At 63.1% G+C, this 11,917-nt stretch overlaps 1 protein-coding gene across 1 annotated transcript; it reads left to right on the top strand.

Annotated features, from left to right (window-relative positions):
• The first annotated feature begins 8,686 nt into the window (after positions 1 to 8,686).
• Positions 8,687 to 10,427, top strand: FGF4 (fibroblast growth factor 4). The gene is made up of 3 exons (XM_040970667.1): positions 8,687 to 9,029; positions 9,585 to 9,688; positions 10,118 to 10,427. The coding sequence occupies exons 1-3, from the start codon at positions 8,687 to 8,689 to the stop codon at positions 10,292 to 10,294; spliced, it is 624 nt and encodes a 207-aa protein (XP_040826601.1). The 3' UTR covers positions 10,295 to 10,427.
• The last annotated feature ends 1,490 nt before the right edge of the window (positions 10,428 to 11,917 follow it).

The raw sequence follows: 11,917 nt of genomic DNA, 5'->3' as shown, positions 1-11,917 counted from the left end.
GCCATCTACTCTGCCCGTCTAGGAACGCCCCTGGGAAGCTGGGGGATTGGGGAGCCTAAGGCTGAGGTCCTGGACGGCCTGGGAGAGAGGGGCCAGGAGTCGGGGACAGGGGCTCAGGGACCCATCTTGTCCCATGTTCCTGGGGCTGCGAGCACAGGGGCTGACCTGGGGCAGCCTCACCCTGACATGCAAGGACCGAGTAAGGGATGTGGGTCCGGGAACAGGGGTGCTGGCCCCTTGCCAGCACATAGCGCCAAGCCCCAAGTGTGCGCTTTCTCATGGGGCCTCGTGGGTGTCACTGCAGCGAGTGACCTGCCCAGAGCCACCCAGCACTGGAGCCCCCTCCTCTTCCTCAGCAGTGCCCAGTCCCCTAGTCACCCTGGGGTGCTGACCCCTCCCTGCCCGGAGGCTTTGCCAGCCAGGCCAGCCGAGGGACAACTCAGGCGGAGCTGTGCCCAGGACTCTGCACTGTGTGTCTGGGGCTGGGGCTCTGAGGGTGCGGGGCCAGAGGTGCCCACGTGCTTGGCCGGGGCCTGCCCTAGGCGCCCAAGCCCTGTGGCTCCTACTGCCTCATGCCCACCTCCCCTAGCCCAGGCACCTGCAGTGCCGCCCCTCTCGCAAACCCCACCCAGCCAGAAGCCCCTTCTGTTTCCTAGCAGGTGCCAGGAAGCAGCAGGGCACAGAGACTCCTGTACAGACCCCAGGCCCTCTCAGACTTCTGGGAGACACTCCCAAAGCCGAGGGACCCGGAGAACAACCCATGATCAGGGCAATAACCTGGCGTCGAGGAGCGTGGGGGCTCGGGGCAGACGTCGGTGTGGGCCCTGATGCCCAAGCCGCAGGGCCCGGACAGCCGGGTCGGGTGAGCCTGCCGGCGGGGCCACCGCAGCGCCCCACAAACACGCCCACCAGAGTCAGCGTGCCGCGCGGGGACACGGCGTGCGCACTCACAAGCAGGAAGAAGGCAATTTTCTGCCTCATGTGTCCACGCAAATAACCCCGTGCCACACAGACGCGGGGGCCAGGGAGTCGTGGGAGACGCCAGCATCTCCCCCTTCACGCTCTCTCCCCCACCCAGGGTGAGGCACCCACTGAGGTGGCCCCTATACAGAGAGAAGACAGGATGGTGTTTTTCGGTGTGGGCAGCCGTGAGGGGCTCAGAGTCCAGCCGGGGCGGGCAGCTGTGCAGGGAGCAGCCGGGGACACAGCCACGGCCACCGGGCCGGCACTGGGGAGCCACGGAGGGTGCAGGAGGCAGCACCCAGGCCAGCCGTCCGAGGGCAGACTCCCGGGAGCCAGCCCCCTGCATTGTGGCGGGGTCACTCTGCATGACTGCCCCGGGCTCGGCCCCCCGCCTGTCGGCCCCCATCTCCGGGCCCTTCCTTGCCACCACATTCCTGGCCCCAGGGATCAGGATGGGCCCAGGCCAGGCCCTTGGGAGTGCCATGGTCACTGCTTCTGGCGTGTCCCCTGGGACACAAAGGCCCGTGAGAAACCCAGCAGTGTCCCGCGGCAACCTCTGTCCCCACCCCGGGGGAAGCAGTGGCCACAGTGAGGTAGGGAGGGGGAGCAGGGGCTGTGGCAGAAACCCCCCAGACCCACACCCCAGTGGCTGCGCTGAGCAGGGAGCCCCTGGCCAGCGTGGGAGGCAGGGGAGTCCCCTCCTGGGACTGGAGCAGGATGCCCTGCCCAGCTGAGGTCTCTGCCAGCAGGTCGGAGGGACCTCAAGTGGCTGTGTGCCCCCAGCCCAGGTCCAGGCCTCCACCCAGCCTGCTTCTCACCAACATGAAGGCAACACTAAGGCCCAGAGACAGTAAGGGACAAGGCCACACAGCTGGGACCAGCAGAACGAGGCGCCCAGGTAGGGAGTGACCACACGGGGGAGGAGGGGATACAGAGGCAGCGAGAGCCAATGAGAGAGGGACTTCCATCTGCTGGCCACTCCCCAAACGGCCTCATTGGACCAAGCCAACGCCAGCAGCCAGGAGCTAGGAGCTTCCTCCAGGTCTCCCCAGCACTCGGACCCATCAGCAGGCAGCTGGATGGGAAGCGGAGCGGCTGGGACTCGAACCAGCGCCCATACAGGATGCCAGTGTTGTAGTTTACCTGCTACACACAGCACAGACCTGCTGGGGACGTCTTTGTACTTAGGCCTCTGTGGGGGCTGAAGTGGGTTTGCCCTTGGGGTCAGAGCTCTAGGCCCAGGACAGCCATGCTGGGAGACCCCGGTGGGTTTCAAGGATGGTGAGACAAGGCCTCATGCCACCGCCCACCCCCAGCCCTCTCCCTCCTCCCTGGGCCAAATCTGAGCCATGGCCTCCAGCTGGCAGAGCCAAGCGCAGGGACTGGCTGCAGAGAAGTCCCACCTGCTTCTTCTGCAAGTGTTGGCTGCCTCGCTCCACACCGTGCCAGTCACAGGAAGTCCGTGTAGCCACAGCTAGGGACAGGGCTGCTCTGGGCTCCTCTCTCAGGCTCACAGAGGGGACCCCCACCCAAACCTATGCAGCTGGCCTCATCAAGGCCCCTGGCCTCCCCTTGCAATTCCCCTGCAGCCCTCTGCACCTGCTGGGTACCCTGCCCTGAATCACCCCTCCCCCACACACCTCATCCAACCTGCACTTCAAGTTGACCAGATGGCCCTTTCAGAGGGGGCAGAGGGCAGTGCCCAGGTGCCCACAGCACCAAGCACACCCCTCTCTCTATCCCCATCCAGCCATCACTATAGCCCCGTGTCTGCTTGTCACCTGGGACGGTCAGGAGGGCTTGTGGCCCCTGCAGCTCTCTGCAGGCTGGGCACTTGTGACTTGTCAGCAACCTTACACACACACACACACCCTGGGGTTGGTCAGGGAGCCTCAGGATGGACGGTTCAGGGCTGTAGGTGCCAGGTGGATGAACATGCGCCCGGGTCCCCTGCAGGTGCATGACCCAGAGCTGGCACCATCTTTGGTCCAATTTCAGGAGACCCCTCTGCAGCCTGAGTTCCCTGAGGCCTCAGTGAGGGAAGGCAGGTCCCACGCACCCCACGCAGCCTTCCGAGTGGACGGGTTCCGCTCACGGGCATCCATGGAGTGAGAGCGTGTGGGAGGCGGCCAGGCTGGCACCCAGGTTTCAGACAAAGTACACACAACTGTGACCGACAGGCTAAAGGCACCTCGGGGAGCCGGCCCGGCTTTATTTAGGGTGCTGCGCTGGCCTGAGTGGGTATTCAGAGAAGGGGTCGCAAGAAAGCCCCAGATGCCAGCTCTGAATATAACTTGCAGGAGCTGCCGGGAAGGAGCCCCGAGGCCCGGGCCGACCTGGTCGTCAGGGGGTGGCCTCTGACCTCTGGGCCCGGAGCGTCTATTTTGAAGGAGGCTGCCATTTGGTCTTGGCCAAAATAGTTGAAAGGAGACCCCAGAATAGCAGGCTGGGTCTGCCCCGGCTTAGAAGCCGCTCAACAGGCTTAGACACAGGCGCGGGACGTCAAGAACAGCATGACAGAAGCAGAAAGAGACCTCTGGTCACCGGGAAGGGGGTGCCCACAGCGGCCGGGGGACCCATGCACGTGGGGTCCCTGGGGTGATGTCGCAGGGAGCCATGGCACCCGTTCCCTTAGCTCTTAACACTCACCCTGCACCCCCACACCACCCGGTCCCTGAACAACAGAATGTGTGGTGGCCCGTTTCACAGATGAGAAGAGAGAGGCTAGGAAGCCCCTGAGCACTCGGCCCTCACGGCCAAGGCCACCACAACACCTGTAACGGTGACAATGCCACCACACACGCACACACACCCCTGGGTATCTGCACCACCTGTCCTCTGGGGGGGGGCTGGAGCCGAGGGCCGTGGGATCCCCCTGCAGGCTCAGCTCACACTCACCCACCGGCAGAGCACAGAGCATGGAGGCCACAGCAGAGGCGGCCTGCCCACACCGGGAAGAGCTGGCTTCAGAAAGGCGCCATCCTGATTGTCCAGTCCCCTTCCCTGGCTAAGCGACCAGCCAGCACCTGCTACGGGTTGGTGAATTGCAGCTTCCCCCCAGCCCTGCAGCCTCCCAGGGCAACCCCCGCTCCGGGCAGCGACTCACAGAATCTCCTGGGAACAGGGTGCCCCTGTGTGTGCAGAGCTGCCCCCTGCCCCAGGGACACAGGTGAGGGCTGGGCAGGCCCCACAGCACACAGATGTTCCCAGGGGACCTGGATGGGCCATGCAGGGGGGCAGGGCAAATGAAGCAGTGCCAGTTAAGAATGCACCTGCTGCGCCCATGCAGTGGAGGGCACCTTCCTTCCCTCGGAACCGGGACCAGGAAGGTCTGACCTGGGAGGTCAGCCCTGCTCGGGAGCAAGGTCAAGGTTGAGCTGAGGCAAGAAAGACTAGTAGGGGAATGCCACACCTGCCCCTCCTGAGGGCTCTTCAGAGGCTCCTGCCCCCACCTCGCCTTTCAAGGGTTTTTCTCCCATTTTACACAAGAAAGACCGAGGCTGCTCTGAAGCCTAAGCCCTGGGGAACTGAACAAAGCAATGATGGGAGACTTGGAGCACCCACCCCTCCCTTTGGCGGGAAAAGCGAGGGGCCAAGCCAGCTCTGGGCAATATCTGTAGCAATTCTGTCGCGTTGGAAGCATGGGTCCCCGGGGTGCGAGCTGAGCCGCGCCAGAGTTGGTGGCCAACTCGCCAGCCCTGGGCTTCCTCCGTGCCACTTATCCAACAGTGGACCAGCTGGCATGCGAACCTGGTACCCAGAGGGGACACTAGTGCTGCAGGCAGTGGCTTTCCACACCAGCCCCAAAGTTCTCAAGTACACGCTATCAGATGCCACCTGACTCGGCATCCCTCCTGCCCACGGAGGCTCCTGGCTTCAGCCTGTTGGACATTCAAGAGTCTCTCTCTCTCTTTCCTTTCTCCCTCTATCATTTTGCCATTCGTATAAATAAAAGATGGCACACATTAAAGTTTAGGGCTTGGAGCTGGAGCCATGGCACAGCAGGCTAGCCCTCTGCCAGTTCGAGTCCGGAGGCTCCATTTCCAATCCAGTTCCCTGCCAGTGTGCCTTGGGTGGCAGTGGAAGATGGCGCACCCTGCAGCCATATGGGAGACCCAGAAGGACCTCCTGGCTTCGGATCAGCTCAGCGCTGGCCAGTGTGGCCATCTGGGAAGTGAACCAGTGGGTGGAGGATCTCTCTCTCTCCCTCTCTCTCTCTCTTCTCTCTAATTCTGCCCTTCATACAAAAGTAGAAAATAAATCTAAAAAAATTTTTTCCTTGCACCTGATCCTGAAGAGGAAGGTCAGGTTTGAGTGACTGGGTGACCTCCGAGGCCCTGCAGGGTGCCTAGCAGCCAGGAGAGGGCTCTTTCAGGACAGGGGCAACGGGCAGCTCGTGGCCCTTGTGCCTGGTGCCAGGGTCCACCCAGGGATGCCTTGTACCTCTCCCACCCCCGATGGCAAAGATACTGAAGCAGGAACAGAGTCCCCAGGAGCCTGGCTCCGGCACCCACAGCAGGAGTTAGAGTCCTGGCTTGGTCTGCCAAGGACCTGAAGCGTGTGGCTCAGGCTGGGAGATTCTGCTGTGACGCCCTCCCGGGCTGGGCGAGCGCAAGAGGCAGTAACCTTATCTGGAGATGGACTAGAGCTCTGATAAGGTGCTGAGCCCTTCGCACGTTTAATTCTTCTAATTCTCTCTCCAGTCACCACACAGAGGTAGATGCCGGGTGGGCGTGGACAGGGCCAGGTTGCCCTGCAGCACCACACTCCACGGAGACCTCGGCACCTGCTGAACCCCCTCAGCGAGTGTGCCATTCCATTGCAGGTGCCCGTTTGCCTGCAGCTGGCTGTCTTCCTCCTGGGGGGTGGTCCTCACACATGACAGCAAGAAGAACTGTACAAACAGCTGGGCCAGCGCAGCACACTCCACTCGGCATCAGGTGGGCCACACCTGCTCCAACCCAGAAGGACCCCAAGGATCGGCCCCCCGGAAGAGGAGCCAGCTACGGAGGGACCAACCGCGTGCAATGCCACTGGCGTGAGTCAACTGGAGGAGCCGGGACAGGAAGTGGGAGGGGGACAGAGGAATTCGGAGTTTCACTTTGGGAAGATGAAAAGGTTCTGGAAATGGGTGGTAGTGATGGAGGAGAAGGAAGTGTCCCCAAATCTTACACTCAGAGACGGGGACATGGCGGGGGTTGGGGGTGGGGTGGAGGCGTGGAAACTGCCCTCTCCCTGTCTGCCTGTGGACTTGAACTGCTCTAAAAAAAGAACATCTTTCCGAAATGGCTCAAACGGCCGATTTTTAAAATCTACTTACCACCATTTTTTTTAAGTGCTGAAGGAACTTTTGTGGGTCCTGTGGGCGGTGTAGAGGGGGCTACACACCCGGCCTCCCCCCTCAGCAGCAAGGGGCTGCTTGCACGCCTTTTAGAAGAGGAAGGGTTAGGGTTAGAAGAACTTCACCTTGAGAAGGTGTCTGGGTGGGCGGAGGCCGAGGGCCCCAGGCATCTATGCAAGGCTTTATTCTGCTTATGGCTACATTGTTACTATTGAGGCCTGAGCCTCACACCTACTGGGAGAGGAGCCTATTTAGGTAAAAAGGTGGGCCAGGAGAGCTGCTGAGTGAGGCTGGCTCTGCCCCCTCTCACTGCTGGGCTTCCCACAACATAAAAACCTGGCTTTGTGAAGGTTTTTAGAGTCAGCCAGACCCTGATTGGACCCCCCTGGGAAAACAGAGTGGATTCCTCGTCCAAACAGCCAGCTTGGCTCAGCCTCCTGCTTACGAGGCAGGCCTGTTGAAGGCTGATCTTGAGTCACAAGCCCATTTTATAGATGCAGAAGCTGAGGCCTCCCTGGGTTGCACAGCTAGTGGGGCTAGAGTCAGGATTTAAACCTACACCCAGGGGCTGCCGCCAAGCCCTGAATCTGACCATGGCCCTGGAAGGGGACGATGGGGGGGGGGGGCAGCTTGTAGGTAAATCAAGCTTAGCAAGGCCCAGGGTGGGCCAAGCAGGGGTCTCTTCCTCCACCATCTCCAGACCACAGAAGTTGATACCGCATCTGCTTGGGCCAACAGCACCTACTGTGTGCTGTGGGTTCTTGGCTGAACTTGCCTGCAAATAGAGGGATGGAGCTGGAAGGGATGTTGCTAGGAGCCGGGGCAGACAGGGTCACCCAGCTGGGAAAGGCCTGGGGGGCCTGCTCTCAGGTCTGTGTCCTACAGAGGGGAGGTCCAGGCCAGGGGACGCGGGTCTGGCCATGCTGTTTGGTTGAAACAAGGATGACAGAACAGACCAGGACTTGTGCAAGGCCACGTGAGAAGCCGGCTTAGTCCATCAGCAAGCTGCCTCTTACCGTGTGAGTGGGCAGGCTGCCCTGGGAGGCTGGGCAGGTGCCGCTCCAAGCAGCTGCAGGCTGAAGAGGCCCTCCCTCAGCAGGAAGGGGGTCCGGTGTGGCCTGGGCTCCAGGGCAGACACCTGCAGCCTCCCAGGTCCCCTGTCCCAGGACTGCTCTGGCGGGGCTGGGGTGGGAGGTGGGAGAGGCTGAGGAGGGAGCCTGGAGGGGGAGGGGGCGGCAGTAAGGGGTGGGGTGGACTCCAAGCCCCCCTGCGGCTGCGGCTGGGCGGGGCTGCTGGGAGGTGACAGGCCAGGCTCCTCAGGTACCACAAAGAACAGGCATTTTCACACCTGGGTGAGCCCGCCCCTAACAGGCCCCGCGGAGGGGGAGGGGATCCCTGTTAGCCCGGGGCCTCGGGCTGCAGCGCGGGAATATTCCTGCTGTGGAACCAAAGGGGCACGGTGGACGGCCGGCGCGTGCGACCTGCACCTGCCGCCGGCTAGGTGCATGGGGAGGGGGTGCCTCGGGTGCAGGGCTGTGTGGTCTCCTTGAGAGCACCCCGCCCCTTCACTTCCTAGGAAGCCCCTACTTGGTGACCCACTCCCGCACAAATGGGCCCCCATCAGGTGGGCCAAGATTCCACACCCCAAAGTCCACACCCGTCCGGGAGTTGGGGAATGGGGGGGGGATGGTCAGCCCTTGCCCAGCCAGTCCCCAGTGGTGCCGCCTGTCGGTGGCCACCTCCTACCCGGAGGCCAGTCCTCTGGGGGCGGTCAAGAAACAGGATTCCTGGGAAAACCCGAAAGAGGCAGGGGATACGGCCCGGACCGGAGTTAGGAAAGCGGGGCAAGCAGCGCCCAGCTAGGAGAGGGAGAGCGCGCTGGGCTGGAGAGGCGAGGCGGGAGGAGACGCGAGGGGCGGGACGCACAGGCCGGCGAGCCGGGCGGAGCCTAGGGTGGGGGCCGGGGTCCCTCCAGGTGGCACTGGCTGCACTCGGCCCCGGCCCCCTCCCCTCCTCCGGCCCTGATTGGCAGGCGGCCTGCGACCGGCCGCGAGCACCACAGCGCCCCGGGCGCCCAGCGAACGCGGACGGCCCCCCGCGGGCGCAGGCGAGTAGGAGGGGGCGCCCGGCTATATATATCGCGGCCAGAGCCCAGAGCTGCCAGGCGCGTCAGGAGGCGCGCACTGCTGCGCAGGGTCCCCACCCGCCGCCGCCCTCCGTTCCATGCAGCCGAGGTAGCGCCCGGCGCCTGGGGACCCCGACGCTCGTCGTCTCCTCTCTCCGCCCTGCCCCGGTCCCGGCCGTCCGCTCCCAAGGCTCGGCTCCCCGGCTATCCCCGGCGCACGGACCCCGGGACGGACGCACGCCCCGCGCGCCGCCCGGATGGCGGGGCCCGGGACGGCCGCGGCGGCGGCGCTGCTCCCGGCCGTCCTGCTGGCCCTGCTGGCGCCCTGGGCCGGCCGAGGGGCCACCGCCGCACCCACCGCACCCAACGACACGCTAGAGGCCGAGCTGGAGCTCCGCTGGGAGAGCCTGGTGGCGCGCTCGCTGGCGCGCCTGCCCGTGGCCGTACAACCCAAGGAGGTGACGGTCCAAAGCGGCGCCGGAGACTACCTGCTGGGCATCAAGCGGCTGCGGCGCCTCTACTGCAACGTGGGCATCGGCTTCCACCTCCAGGTGCTCCCCGACGGCCGCATCGGCGGCGTGCACGCCGACACCAGCGACAGTGAGTGGGGAGGGCCGGGCGAACGGGGTCGCGGCCGCCGCTTCCGACTCGCGCAGCCAAGCGCGGAGGCGCCGGACAGGCACCTGCCTGCCGGCCTGGGACCCGGGCCGACTCAGATTCCGGTCTGGGTCCCAGACGCACACGCACGGCTCTTTCTTGGGCACCCGCCCCTGCAGCCGAGCCCCGCCTCCCCGCCCTCGGAAGTGCCCGGGCTCTGGCTGACAAATTCCAGCGCCTTCGTCCGTGGGCACAGAGCGCGCGGCGTCCGCGGGGGCCCGGGCCACGCGGCCGGCTGCAGCCTTCCCTCTCCCGGTGCGGGACTGGGCGCGGTCTCCCCTTCCTTCTACCAGCTGGCCCTCTCCTGCGCGACCCCCAGGGCCCTTGGTGGGTGCGTGGCAGAGCAACTTGCACCGGGGGATCCCGGGACCCGCCCTCCTCCCCGCTCCCCCATCCGCACCTCCCAAACAGTGAGTTCCCCACAGAGGCACACCAATCCAAGGGGCTGTGTGGGCCGAGGGTCACCTGCCCCAAGGGTGACATGCGTCCCGCCCCCAGGCCTGCTGGAGCTGTCCCCGGTGCAGCGGGGCGTGGTGAGCATATTCGGCGTGGCCAGCCGGTTCTTCGTGGCCATGAACAGCAAGGGAAAGCTCTACGGCTCGGTGAGTACCGCACGGGTCAGGCCGGGCAGTGCTGGACGCAGAGGGTCATGTGGCTACCCCCCCCACCCACCTGGAGCTGCCAAGGGGCAGTGGGACAGCAAGCTGGAGGAGGGCCACCTCTAGGCCCTTCAAAGTACCCAATTGTAGCCAGATGGCCTAGAGCCAGCCCAGACACCCGCCGATGCTGCCATCCCCTGGGGTGGGCACTACGCAGGCCGATGAGTCACTGCTGCCCCCCCCGGGGGGCGAGGGTCTGTCCAGCTGCAGGATTCCCTGTGGCACAGGTGCCAGGGGGCAACCATGTCCCTTCTCCGTTGGGAGTGTCCAAGGGAGCCCTGGGCTGGGACAGAAAGGCACCCCGCGGTCCCCTGAAGCCCCCAGCCCTTACTCCAAGCGGCCGGAGCTGACCACCTGCGTGTTCCCTCCCAGCCCTTCTTCAACGAACAGTGCAAGTTCAAGGAGATACTGCTGCCCAACAACTACAACGCCTACGAGGCCCACAGGTACCCTGGCATGTTCATCGCCCTGAGCAAGAATGGGAAGACCAAGAAAGGGAACCGGGTGTCGCCCACCATGAAGGTCACTCACTTCCTGCCCAGGCTGTGACGCCACGCCGCTGCGGCGGGCTGCCTTGGCGAACTTTGCCTGGCTGGAGAATCGGACACAGGAGGACCTGTACGATATTTAAATTAATTATTTAAATGTGTATATATTGCCACCAAATTATTTATGGGTCTGTTGGGTGTGTTTTGTATTTTGAGGGGGGAAAAAAAAGACAATAAAATGACCGCGACGTGATGTGACTGCGTTTCCGGATATGACCTTGGAGGAACCTTCCACCGGAGAGTCGTTTGCTGCTATTCCGTGTTTTGTCCCCAAAACAGCGACTCCGGGACTCCAGCCCTGGGAAGGGCCTGCCCTGGGCCCCGCTCAGCCAGCCCCTTCTCGCCTGGCCCACCCCTCCAGTGGCCCGCTCGCTCCCGCCACGTCCCTGCAGGCCGCCCGCTGCTTCGGTTCCACTTCTGCACTCCATCTTCAGGAACCCAACCCCACGTGCCGATGCGCACCCCTTTCTCTGGACGGACTGCCTCCCGTGCCGTCATCCTCGCAGTGGACTGACATGAAGCTGTTTCCAGTGGACACCGTCGTGCCCCCGCGCGTGGCTGACCCCAGCCACTTGGTGGAACATCAAGAGTTCTGTTTCAGTGTCTGGCTGTGCGCGATCTCGGAATGCGGGATGCGGGTGCGTGTGGGCAGACGCAAGCTGCTTATCGGGCCTTGAGTTTCTACCTCATGAACGCTGGAAATCAACCGGGAGCCCCGAGCCGGCTCCCCGGGACTTTTTTTTTTTTTTTCTTTTCCATCTGTAACTGAAGCGGGCCGCAGATCGCCTTGTTGCGTCTCTCTGGGACCTTGTCACATTTGAGCTATCTTTACCCTCTGCGCTTTACTTTTAGTAAGGGTAATCATGGCGAAAATATTCGCGGCCAGCTGTCGCAGTGCGTGGCCGTGGAGTAACCTTATATTTTTCTTTATATATTTTACGCATGTAACCCCTGTCGTTGGAGCCGAGATGGAAGAGGCAGGGCCGGTGAGGTTTAAAAAAAGTCCCGAGGTGATGGCCGGTGTTTAATTTTAATGAATGACTTGCCGGGTTTGTGCACAATGACCTTAACTGGCTACCACGGATGCCCGGCGTGTTTCTTGCCCAGACGGTAACTCTGGGTGGTTTGTGGATTGCGCCTGAATTAACTTTAGAGGGAGTCTTAACAGCAAAGCTGCAAGATCTGATTGGAGGTTTTTGTGTTTCACATTCCTTTGCAAAGTGTTCTGTTTGCATGCAAATCGGCTGCTGAGCACACTGGGGGGGGGGCGTGGCGGGGGAGCCACTGGAAGCCACGGAGCCGCCACAGCTTTGCTGGTTACGGGGTCCAGAGGTCTCCCACCTGTGTGGGGGGCAGGGACGGGAGAGGATCTGGCCCTGGGTTTTGTATTTAATGTATTCATATGGTAACAAGCCGCTGCATTTTTGTGCATGAAGTTATTACGCGCTGTCTCGATCCAGAGCCCCGTACGAGGGGCGGGAAGGCTGGTGTCTACTAGAAGTCCGGGGCCTCAGGGCCCTGGGCCTGCCGGCACCCCCTGTTGGCCGAGCCTACATCTGTCTGCCCCAACGCGGGTTAGGGGCAGTGGGAGACACCTGCAAGGCACACCCAGGAAGGGCATTGC

This window comes from Ochotona curzoniae, unplaced genomic scaffold, assembly GCF_017591425.1.
Source record: "Ochotona curzoniae isolate NIBS_2020 unplaced genomic scaffold, NIBS_Ocur_1.0 scaffold_4937, whole genome shotgun sequence".
Classification (NCBI taxonomy): domain Eukaryota; kingdom Metazoa; phylum Chordata; class Mammalia; order Lagomorpha; family Ochotonidae; genus Ochotona; species Ochotona curzoniae.
Note: the sequence above shows the minus strand (reverse complement) of the source record. Positions and strands in the feature narration are given on the sequence as shown.